The sequence below is a fragment of the Salminus brasiliensis genome, chromosome 5 (genome assembly GCF_030463535.1).
Source record: "Salminus brasiliensis chromosome 5, fSalBra1.hap2, whole genome shotgun sequence".
In the NCBI taxonomy this organism is placed as follows: Eukaryota; Metazoa; Chordata; class Actinopteri; order Characiformes; family Bryconidae; genus Salminus; species Salminus brasiliensis.
The window spans coordinates 34,423,092-34,435,732 of NC_132882.1; the positions used below are offsets into that span (position 1 = coordinate 34,423,092).

Genomic DNA, 12,641 nt, shown 5'->3' on the forward strand with positions numbered 1-12,641 from the left:
ATCCATCTTCCTACAGAGCCACAGGGCTCAGTTGTAGGGTAGATGAAGCTGATGTTAATTATGAGAGAGCTGCAGTGTGGGCCTATGTACAGGGTTTAAGTAGTAGGTTGATGTAGCAGGTAAGGTGATATGTCTTTGGTTCACAGTCCTATATTTGAACTTACATTGACATTTTCTTCAAGTTTTATGTGCTTTGATTAGAAGTATTTAAAAAGAGCAGCAGTACAAATTGATATGAGCCAGTATGACTAGAGTACCTTAGTCTTTTTTGGTGGATTGGTAGATTAAGCATTGGTAGATCAGCATGTGTTTATTTAACCAGTATCATTGTCTTAAAGTTTATAAATGATCTTTTGAGACATTACACCAATAGAGCACATTCATTTCTCACCATGAACTTGTGGAATGGCTTCATCATGAATACAGTGTCTTTATGCAATGCCAAATGTATGGGTGTAACCAGACGTTAGCATGATGATACACATAAATGACAAGAGCTGCAACGTTTCAGAGTTTATTTTCTAGATGAAACAAGCCAAGCCTTTCTGACTGCTTATCTCCTTTGATCTGATGGAGGCCTCACCCTAGCATCTACACTCACTCCAGCTTCTACACTTACTCATCTCACGCTAGCTTCTACACTCACTTCTACACTACTACCTACACCTCACACTAGCTTCTACACTCACTCCTACACCTCACACTAGCTTCTACACACCATACTGGCTTCTACACTACTACATACACTTCACCGTAGCTTCTACACTCACTCCTACACCTCACACTAGCTTCTACACACCATACTGGCTTCTACACTACTACCTACACTTCACCCTAGCTTCTACATTTACTCCTACACCTCAAACTAGTTTCTACACCTCACCCATACTTCTACACTCACTCCTACACCTCACCCATACTTCTACACTCATTTCTACACCTCACCCAAGCTTCTACACTCACTCCTACACCTTACCCTAGCTCCTACACTCACTCCTACACCTCACACTAGCTTCTATACTCACTTATACACTACTACCTACACTTCACACTAGCTTCTACACTCACTTCTACCTACACCTTACACTAGCTTCTACACTTCATACTGACTTCTACACTCACTCCTACATCTCACACTAACTTCTACACTCACTCCTACACTTGACACTCACTCCTACACCTCACCCTAACTTCTACACTTCACACTCACTACTACACCTCACACTAGCTTCTACACTCACTACTACACCTCACTCTAGGTTCTACACTCACTACTACATCCTACACTACCTTTTACACTTGCTTCTACACCTCACACTCACTTCTACACCCTACACTACCTTTTACACTTGCTTCTACACCTCACACTCACTTCTACACCTCACACTAGCTTGTTCACTCAGTGGGTCACAGACTGTGCCACATTTGTGTTATTTGTGTTATATTGTGATCTGTCTCAGCAGACCACCACAGAATTTTCTTTCCACAGCCTGAAACACAAACCAAACAATATGCATTAGATACAGATGCACTCCTTAAGATTTGCAATGCTGAGATTATTTCATGTTAATTGATATTTCTAGAAAGTTAGGAGCATGTACTAATATCACACTATCGGCTCCTCTCTATCACCAAAAGACATATTTTAGCTTGTACTGCTTCTTCTCTTAGCATTAACTTCCTTTTCTCCCTGGCTAACCTGATCCTAGGCTGACTCGTTGCATTGGAACCAACTGTGCTGCAAGATCTGCTGAAAAGTAGGCCTCCTGGATGGTTTGTACTGCAGGCACCAGCTAATCAGATTGCAGCATTCTGTGTAGAGTGATGGGATTGGATGAGAGAAAGATGCTTCAGCATGACGTTTATCTTTTCTTTTCTTTTAATGATCTCTACATTTCAAAAAGGCTACCATGCTATATACACAGATCTGAACTTCTACATTTGGGGACACCTGGTATGTACTGCGATCCTTCAGCTTTAGTTCTGCATATTCTCCCAACTACAGATCTAGTTTCTGATTTCTGTCTCTTCCACTTCGATATGTGTCTGTTTTCTTCTTGTTTACCAAGATGCTACCATTTATCTTACCACTGGATAGGCCGTCCTCAAAGCACAGAAGTCCCTCGAGGATATCCAGGCCGTTTCTAAAGGGCAGGAATCCACATACCATCCTGAACAGAAGGACTCCTAACGACCACACTGTTGCAGGCCTGGCGTGGTACCTCCGCTTTAGGAGGAATTCTGGAGGCCAGTATTCCAAGGTGCCTGAGAACATAACAGAGGAAGAGAAAAAAGGAGAGCTGAGCACAGATCTTCATTTCTATCTTCATTTAACAGCTCAAGTGGCTATGGGACATCAGGCTCCTCTGAGGATCCTCATTTTGTAAGCAATGTGTGAATTTTGTAGTGATTTCAGTGCCCTAAACTCAAATGTACCTGCATAATCAGTATGTCCAGCCTTCCTGACCCAGTCACCACAGCCAAAATCAATGAGCTTTAGCTCTGAGGTGTCCGTGTTGATGAGGAAGTTCTCTGTTTTGATGTCCCGGTGCAGGACACCTCGCTTGTGGCATTTTTTTGCCACCCCAACTGCCTGGACCATTAAGTTTCTGGCCATGTCTTCAGTGATGGAACCTCCGAAGTTGTCAATGAAGGCATCCAAGTCCATGCAGGGATGAGGACGCTCAAGGATTAAAATGTAGCGCTCAGGCTCATCAAACCAGTCGATGAGCTTTATAATATTGCTAACGGGTGGCTCACTCATCGTCTGCATGAGAGCCACTTCAGCAGGCACGGACTTGGAGTCAGCAGGCTGCAGGAAAATATTGTGAGATCAGATAATGAGAACTGATCATGTGAAATCCAGTTCTGTGTTACTACTAGTATGCTTTATGGACAGGTTTTGAAGGTAAAACTGGGTTCTAGGTACACTTACACTTTGGACGTATAGATCACCTTCCTGTTTTGGGACAAATTTAATGGCCACCTGCACACAAGCATAATACAAGGTATTTGGATTATGGGGACTGAAAAGACAATAGAGGAGATAATGAAGTTATGGAGAGACTGAGGTAACAACCTGTAGGAGATCGGAGAGACGTGTTCCCGCGAAGACTGTTCCAAAGCCTCCTTCGCCCAGTTTCCTTCCAAAAATATATAAATCATCAAAGGTATCTGTGGAAAATAGTGGTGAACATGAGTATTAACTCTCTTTAGATAATTTATCATGAGTTTATCTATTAACATCACCTGCTGTGCAGGGGGCAGTGGAATTTACATCATGTAAACTTGGATAATTAAAGGTTCCCTTATATACACAAGACCTTCTTCAGGTCTGACCAGTGAACTGACCTGGCTTGGTGGCCTTCGTCTGTCCATGAGTTGTATCCTTGGGACGGTTTACGGTCCCTTTCCTCTTCTTCCTGGTAGAGGCTTCAGTATCAGGAACTGGACTCGTTCCTACCAGAACACTGCGGCTGGATTCCACCTCTGTCCTTTTCCTTTTTCTTCCACCACCATCTGTGTACAGGATGATTTGTATTTTTAATGGAATTTCATAGACCGTGAGCTGTGTATATTTCTGCTAATGGTAATACTAGACAGGTACATAACATTGATATACTATTTTCTTACGGTAAAGTGCTGTTTAAATGTGCTAAAACTGCACTAGTGTCCATAAACAATGTTGCTAAGTAAAGCGCATTTTGTCCCTTCACTAAAGTCTCATATCAGATTCAAAAGTGGCCTTAAAACAAAAGCAGCTCTAATAAGTAAAACTTCAGCAGGAGTGTATGGACTGACCTGTATGTTTAGAGCGCTGCTTCATCGTTTTCTGAGTGTTTTCGTTCATTGAACTCAACAGAAATGACCAACTTTCAAGTTGTACAGTTTTGCAGTTCTGCATCACTACCCTCATTTATTGTGACATCATAATGAGCTTGTTGCCACGGTGATGTACTGAAATCTAGACATGGGCCATGTATACTCTATATGTATGTATAGAAATGTGTGTGTGTGTGTGTGTGTGTGTGTGTGTAAGAGAGAGAAAGATAGAGCACCCATTGCTGACACAGATGTGCAAATGCACACACACAGCTTGTCTTGTCCCTGTAGAGAAATACTGCCAACAAAATAGGACAGATAAACAATAATGTCTTGTGTTGTACACCATGCCTAATGCCAGGTGTGGGCTAGAGGGGTGTAAAACCCCCCAGTATTGAGCTGTGGAGCAGTGGAACTGTGTTCTCTAAAACGGAGGTGCTCCATCCAGTACGTTTGGGATGAGTTGGAGAGTTGGTGATGAGGTGGGGTGGTGATCATCCAATATTCTGACCTCTCTGATGCTCTTGTTGCTGAATGCAATCAAATCCTCACAGCATTGCTCTGGAATTGTTGAAAAAGCAGTGAGTAACATTGATAAGGCCACGGTAATCTGTGCCATGCAGGTTTCGAGAGCTAGGGCCCTTCCTCTCTTAGAATTGTAAGACGTGAGCAGATTCGAGTGATAGCGTGAAAGTTAGCTTAACGAGGTGATAGAAGAGATGTACAGGGGTGATACAAGAGATAATAGATAGATGGATCCAGTAAATAGAGTTAAGTGGTGATGATTGTAGAACAGCAGTGTTAAAGAAATAGGTTTCTCAGGTGTGTGTGTTGGAATGAGGTATAGGAGGTATCTGGAGATCTGAAGACCTTTTGAACAAGGACATTGTAAAGGCATCCACATGATCTACATCAAGGAACACCGCTGCTGAGGCATTGCAGTGTGACACATTTTAAACTTGTCATATATAACTATATGTACCTTAAACACATTAAATGTAGACATGGTAGTTTTTATATGTATAACCCATTGTTTATTATATTATTATATCCTTGATTATTGTAAACAAGTTGTAAGATGTATGTAATAAAATGTATTTTATTATTGAGTAAGTACAGTGTGACCTCAGGGGTTTTGTTCTTTTCTCGACACTATGGGTAGTAATGGCAGGCAGGGACAGGTGTATTGGAAGGTCCGATGGCTTGACCAGCCTGAAAGTACACATTATTTTTTGTTCAGTGAGGTTCAACATGTATTTTACTCATACTTGTAGGCTTCCATATTCACTATATACATCGGTAAGACATTTCTTCTTTTTACATTGGCATGGAGTACAGCATGTGGTCACCAAGGGCAGAGGTACCGTGAGAGAGTTTTTCCTGTCTTGAGTGATTGAGGGACATTTAAGGTAAGATAGCTGCCTGGCAGGTTTTTGCTCTCACACTTAAATTTGGTGCTGAAGAAGGCACACATTGAAGGAATTGTTGTTCAGATACACATGTAACCATGTGTATGTTACTCTTCTACTTGCTTGAGCCTCTGATGAGGTTCAAAAGGGGGGCAGTATGTAGTATATTCATTAGCTATGCAAATGTTCATAGACCTTAGGAAATGGTATGGAGTTGAGGAATAATATAGTGAGGCCCATGGCCTAGACTTGGGAAAGGAGAGCGAGATCCATTCCCAGGCCTAATTTGATAAACTATACATGAATTTAGTAAAAATAGGCTGTTGTTTAGACTGGACATACTTTCCAGTGTACGTGACAGGAATGTTAAGGGGTCAGCTGTGTCTTTAGCATGTAGACCATGTACGTTAAACAGTGGTGGGGGCTGATTTTTTATCCCTTATGGATAAGATACTGACATCCTGCATATGGGAGCAGCACAACAACATATGACGTGTAATAGGGTATAAAACACAAGGTGTTCCTCTGTCTAGGGAGAGAGCAGAGAGGCATCCTGAATTGGCGGGCTCTCTCCACGGTGATCACGAGTCTCCTTTCCAAGAGAAGTCCTTCCAAGAACACCTCAATAGTTAAATACATGTGATTTAGATGCAGTATTTGGAACTACCACTTAGCTTTAATAAACTATCTGCTAATGTGGCTGTATTTCAGAGAGGTTGCATGCAAAGAAGATTGAAGTCGCTGCGCTCACAGATCTGAGTCTGCAGGGTCTAACAGCACTCACTGGTTCTTTCAGAAAGAAAAAAATAAAAATAAAATAAAATAAAATTCAGCATTCAACTTTAGGATTAATGATTCTTTCGCTAAACTATGCCCAGATGTTAAAGTTCAGTCACACGTGACGGATATTTTCTCAAATATCCAGTGGTTGTCGTCCTCAGCTGATTCAAGGAAATTTTCACCATTCCTTGATGTGCCAGGTACAGCTTCTGGGAATGCTCGTCCTTCTGGCTTCTGGTTTAGGAAAAGTTCACAGTTGCAAGTAAAGGAAATGTTTGCTTTACCCTTGTTCAGGTCGTGACTACCCGTTGCAAGCTTGATTTGAAGAAAGTAGCTGTGGAAACACTGATTAGATGTCCAGCTGAAATTCTAAAGGGTTCTAAGGTGATTAGAGTTAGGCCCTTTGGTTCTCTCTGTTGGGTGTTTGTTTACCTGGCTGGATAAACTCAGAGAGAGTTCTGTTGGTTCTCTCTGTTGGGTGTTTGTTTATCTGGCTGGATAAACTCAGAAAGGTTGTTTCTTTGTTTGGACAGTCTTTTTATCACCTGTGTAGTCACACCCATTTTCTTCTTCTGGTGTTAAACATGCATTGGGAGTTTCTGGTGGTGTTGTCACCTACATCTACATATATGTGATTCTTTAATTGGGGGAAGTTTTCTGTCCTCAGCTTTTTAAAGTTTATTAAATGAAATATTAAGATTTAAACAGAAATAAGAGTAGTGTAGCTGTTGGGTGGTGTTGGGAAAACCATGACTCAGGGTGTTTTCTCCTAAAACAGTGAAAATTGGGAGGAGCAACATGCATGAAGCCCCTCCTCCCTAATCGGACCTCCTATAAACTTCACCTCTTCCATCTCTATGTCTACAAATCTGCCCCACCCAATCACCTCCCCTGTAACTCTGTCATCATTCCTGGCTCCACTAATCAGAAGTGGGACTTGGCTTCCTTCCACAATGTAGAAGGAGCAACATGAACTCCACCCCCCCCCACCCCCGCTCTTACAGTCTTCTCCCAAATCATCATAAGCTAAAGACACAATCTGATCTAGCAAATTATGACTGACATTGACAGATTCAGCTTCATATGTAATTTTATTTATAAAGCACATTTTAAAAGAACTAATGCTGATCAAAGTAATAGTAAAGTAATAAACAGGGAAGACAAACATAAAACAAACCAAAACAAAAACATTAACTCTCAACTACATTAAAAGGCCTAAGAATAAAAAATGAGATTTGAGACGGGATTTTAAAAATTGCAGTGTTGGGGCTCGTCTGGCATGTGGTGGCAACTCATTTTATAGTTTAGGTATAGTTTAGTGCATCAGCCTGGATTTAGGGACCACCTGAAGGAGCTGGTCAGCAGATCTGAGTGACCTTGATGGAACGAATGGCTACAAAAGCTCAGAGAGAGGTGGAGCTAAATCGTTCAATGACTTATAAACAAAGAGCAAAATCTTAATCAATCCTAAAACAGACAGGGACGCAAATATGGGCGAGATGTGTTCTAGATAACGTGTTCTTGTTAAAAGACCAGCAGCAGTTTTAACTGTTGCTGTGCGATGGAGGCCTGACCGACACCAGCGTGAAGCCCATTACAGTAATCAAGTCTGGATGAAGTTAAAGCATGTAAGACCCTCTCAAAATCATTGAAGGTGTCAGCCCCTCTGTATCACGCCCTCCCCCAGGGCAATTCCGAGCCGCCGCCCACACGCTCACAGAATGACTTTTGTTGTGTTTACGTTCTGGTTTTGATTCATGGATTCGGTTCTTGTTCATATATGTTCATGTATGTTCGGTTCAGTGTCTTGATTCGGTTCAGTGTTTGATTCAGGCTCATCACGTCATGTTAAATTAATATGTTTCACCTGAGACGGGGGGGGGGGGGGGGGGACTTAAGGGGCTTCAACGCTCAGTTCGACGCTGAGAATTAAATGGTTTGGAACCTTGATGTACCCAGAGAGGTTCCCGTCTCTGACCATGGTGTGTTTAGGCCAGCTTCGGCTCGACTTCTTTGTTTGCGAGCAAGCCACCCGGCGGTTCAAGTACTCAGCGAGGTTCACTCACTATCTGCTTAGTTATAACACGTCACAACATTTTCAGTCGGTATGGCCGTAAGACCTCAGTAGATCTCTAAAGGACACAGAGAGAACAGTGTGAATACATTAGCGCACCCTTTGGACTGACATGTCTTACTCAAAGACGTTCCTTCATTAAATCTTTACTCTAAAGCAATTATTTAATATTAAAAATTACGTAATTAGCATTAATTTTTTACGGTGGACGTCATCGCACAGGAATCAGAAAGCCGGGTCTGAGCCTCTTTAGAGCAAGCCAGGAGCGACAGTGACAAGGAAAAACTCCCTCAGATCGAGAGGAAGAAACCTTGAGAGGAACCAAGACTCAAAAGAGGAACCCAGACCTTGGGAGAAAAGGGTCCTCCACCAATGGCCCATGGAGCGAGACTTCACCCTGAGATGGATCCTTCCCATCAAAACTCCTGAAGCCTCCTGAAGGGCTCCTGCTTTCCTGCATCACTGTGGGCTGAGGGACAACAGGTTCTGCTTCCTCTACCAGCCCATGGAGTGGGACATTCCCTTCAGAGCCGGATCCAGCCAGAAGGTTATCGTTACCAGGAGCCATGCTTGATGTCTACAGGGGGTGAACCCTGTTCGTCTTCTTCAGGATCTGTTGGAGGAACAAAAGGACAAAGATTGAACAACTGAAACTGAAAGTTTTGGACCATCACAATCTCTCAACACTCGACTCACATACATTAAACTTGGGGAATCTCAGCCTCCTGTTTCCCAGCCTCATTGTTGGCTGTGCCTCCACAGCTTCCGTCTCTACCACTGGTTCATGGAGCAAGATGCCTGGAGTCCCATCCTCGCGTCTCTGCTCAGAACATGAAGAAGCAGGAGCTTCTGTAGAGGCAGCAGAATGACGAGCACCCTGCTGAGAAGACGAGGAGAAGTCGTGCACCATGGACGTCCTTTTGAAGAACTTCCTAATTCTTCTTTGAAGTGCTCGAGAAGCTCTGAGGATCGGTGCTGCAACATAGGTTTGAGCTGCCTTCTTAAGTGAAGCACAGCTGAAGCAGCCAATCTTCTCCCTCACGACCTCTACGCTTCCAGCTCCACTGCAGTCGTCCTCCTGGAGCGGGAGGACCTCTTGATGAGAGCAGCTTCCCCCATCCTCTTCATCAACAGGTACCACTAAAAACCTGCCGATAACTCTGGAGATGGTAGAGAAGCAACAGAGAAATGTACTTATTGTTAGTGAGCTGACACTATACTTTATCTACACTACATGGACAAAAATATTGGGACACCTGCTCATTCATAGTGTCTACTGAAATCAAGGCTATAAAAAAAAAAGAGTTTATCCTGCTTTTCTTGGAGTAACTGTCACACTGTGCAGAGAGACAGTTAGATTTTGGCAGGAGCATTGCTTTGAGGATTTGATTGCATTCAACCACAAGAGTGTTAGTTAGTGAGGTCAGGATGTTGGATGATGATCACCACCCCACCTCGTCATCCCCAACTCCCTAACTCATCCCAAAAGCACTGGGTGAAGCACCACCATCATTCTCCAGAGAACATAGTTCTTCCACTACTTCACAGCTCAATGCTGGGGGGCTTTATACCCCTGCAGCCCTATCCTGGCATTAGGCAGCATGGTGCAAATAGGTTCATGTTTATCTGCTCCAGAGAGTCCTATTCTATTGGCGGTACTTCTCTAAACTGACTAGACAAGCTGTGTGTGTGTAACTTAAAGTTGCTGAATGATTTCATTATAATCGGTGTGTCCCCAAACATTTGGTAGATGATTAAGTGTATATAAACATTGAGCTTGGACTTGATATCCAGCACAACGTTCGACTTAAAGTTCTTGCCTTGATTTTAGCCAGGGGTGCCGAGCCACCTCTTTCACTGAAGGCCGAGTGACAGGATCTTTCTGCAGCATGTAGGAGATGAAGGCTTTGCAGGGTTCCTCCACTGCAACCTCCTCTGGATACTCCAAGGATCTCCGCTGGAGAATTGGGATCATAGCCTTCATAGAGTCGTAGAAGGGCAAGGACGCAGTAACCATGGCATAATAAATCACACCGAGGCTCCACACATCGCTCTTCTTTGGATCATACCTCTGACGCATGTTTATCTCAGGTGCACAGTAGTAAGGATTTCCACACAATGTCTTGCATAGGTCAGGGAAGCCTCTTGAGAAGCATCCTAATCCAAAGTCGGCCAGTTTGATTTGACCATCAAAGGTCAGCAGAACATTATTTAATTTGAGGTCTCGATGGACAATGTTCTGCTGGTGCAGGAAGTCCACCGCGCTGAGAAGCTGGGAGAACCACGTTTTGGCCTGGTCAGTGGGGATGGGGCCAGTCTCAACGATATGATGAAGGAGATCCGTGGCAGCAGCCTCCATCACAATGTACACACGTTCCTGCATCTCAATAATTTCATGCACCTGAATGATGTGAGGGTGCTTTACTCTTCTGAGAATGGCGAGTTCCTGGGATTGTGCCTCGTAGTCCATTATTTTGATGGCCACCTGGTTTGGGTGCCTTTCAGATGAGGCCAGCTTAACTGTGCCGAAAGTCCCTTCACCGATGACGCTCAACACGTCGTACCCAAAAAATGTCAGAATGTCATCAGTTTCCATGTTTTCCCTGCAAACAGAAGGTAGAGGTATTTGAATTGGAATAATAAGCTGTAGATATTAAACAAAGAAGTCAAACCACTGGACTGGGAGAGCGCTTTCTTACATAACTAATTACAAAACTGTTCAACTCAGAAACTGAACACAGCGTTACATTAGAAGAAGGGCTTTTAGAGAATTTAAGTGTTTTTGAGTGTATCGCCCCCTAAAGGCAGATCTGTGTCAAAAAAAGGCATCATCTGACCAGAATCTCTATGTTATTTTTTAAATAATTAACATTTGTTTGTTGGATTTTTCAGAAGTGTATGTACAATATATACTGTATTGACAAAAGTATTGGGACAGCTGCTCATTGCTTCTTCTGAAATTAAGGGTATGAAGTATGAAGTTGGAGTAACTGTCTCTACTGTTCAGACTTTGGAGGAGCACTGCTGTGTGGATTTGATTGCATTCAGCCACAAGAGTGTTAGTGAGGTCAGGATGTTGACTTTTCACCATCCCACCTCATCATCCTAAATTCCCCAACTCCCACAAGTGTCATGTCCTAATACAGAAGGGGTTCTGTTCCATAGAAAGAGGGATAAACACTAAAAAGCAATGGTTCTGGTCATGGTCTTTACGGACCTGCATTTGAAGTTCTGATGAAGGAGCTCTCTGCTCACAACACAGAACCTTTAGTGTGGAGTGAAAGACAAAGCCTTGTGCATTACGTCCAGTTGGGGTTCTAGACTCACACACTCATTAGCATAATGTGACGCCAGCCTTCTTTTGGCTCGAGCGGTTTGGTGGTGTTGTAATCAGTAATTAATAAATGGTTCTTACCTCGTCCTCTGTGCGAGAGAAGCAGACGTAGAATCTGTTTCTAGGTTCTAGATAATAAGGATCTAGATAAGTGTCCACCAAATGATGTCCGCACCAATAGTACCGTAGGAATCAACTGTCTCGCGATCTGCTGAATCGTAACTGAGCCAATGAGGGACAACCTGCCCTTTTATAGGTGTTCCGATTCCGTGACATCATCGATGACATCACAATGGAGGGTGGAGCCTGGGCACGCTACAGTGTTCTGAGAAGCAGAGCTGTGTGTCCTTCATTGACTGTACACACAGTGCTGTGCAAAAGTACTGCCCCCCTCTGGTGGTTCTCTGTTACTGCAGATTTGCAGTGATTTCTTTTAGAACGTCCATCAAAATGTTCTAGATAAAGAGAACCTTATAAATCACTAAAAACACTACTGCATTGATTTACACAACAAATGTATTTTGCATGCAGATCAGCCCTGTGAAAAAGTATTTGCCCCTTCAGTTACTTCAGCAGCACATAACCCAAACTGCAGTGCTAATCAGACTGAGCTGATTGAACACAGCCAGGTCTGCTGAATGAACCCTCACTCATACTGAAGTTCAGATCAGGTCTGAATGACGGGATTCACAGAGCTTTATAGCAGAAGTACTGATTCAGGGTCTCCAGCTACCTGTTAAGACGTGGTGGAGATTTCCCAAAGAAAGGTGCATAAAGGAGCTGAGCATTCTGGGAAAAAGATCATCTGCACTTAATATAAGGGGAAATGGTTCAGTGTTTATTACTGGTGTGACCCTCAAACAAGCAGCTATTACTGTAATAATCCTAGACTAATAGACTGGCCAGTTTCAGCTGGTCAAGCTTGTAGACCAGTTTAATTCTTGACCAGTATAGTGTATGTTTTTATTTGAGGTTAATGGTTTAACTGGTCTACCAGTATGACCAGCAAGACCATACTGACCATACAGCCGACTCACAGCGCTGAAGCGCTGGATGTCCAAGTGGTGTTCCGAAAATCATGTGGGCTTCATAGATAACTGGTTAAAGTTTGAGGGCAAGCCTGTTTTTTTTTTAGGTAGGGATGGTGTCCACCCCACGCGATTAAAGCCAAACAGAGAACATCTAGTTAACATTAGATCACTATCCTCGAAAGCAGTGATCG

At 43.1% G+C, this 12,641-nt stretch overlaps 2 protein-coding genes across 2 annotated transcripts; both read right to left on the bottom strand.

Annotated features, from left to right (window-relative positions):
• Window positions 1-1,705: 1,705 nt before the first annotated feature.
• On the bottom strand, window positions 1,706-8,653 carry LOC140556609 (serine/threonine-protein kinase pim-1-like). The gene is made up of 7 exons (XM_072680688.1): window positions 8,482-8,653; window positions 3,352-3,519; window positions 3,080-3,183; window positions 2,936-2,986; window positions 2,437-2,812; window positions 2,089-2,265; window positions 1,706-1,812 (listed from the first exon to the last, which is right to left on the bottom strand). The coding sequence occupies exons 1-7, from the start codon at window positions 8,651-8,653 to the stop codon at window positions 1,706-1,708; spliced, it is 1,155 nt and encodes a 384-aa protein (XP_072536789.1).
• A 9-nt stretch (window positions 8,654-8,662) lies between these two features.
• On the bottom strand, window positions 8,663-12,434 carry LOC140556610 (testis-specific serine/threonine-protein kinase 6-like). Its single transcript, XM_072680690.1, has 4 exons — window positions 12,414-12,434; window positions 9,906-10,729; window positions 8,786-9,245; window positions 8,663-8,698 (listed from the first exon to the last, which is right to left on the bottom strand). Exons 1-4 carry the CDS (start codon window positions 12,432-12,434, stop codon window positions 8,663-8,665), a joined length of 1,341 nt encoding a protein of 446 aa, XP_072536791.1.
• Between the last annotated feature and the right edge of the window lie 207 nt (window positions 12,435-12,641).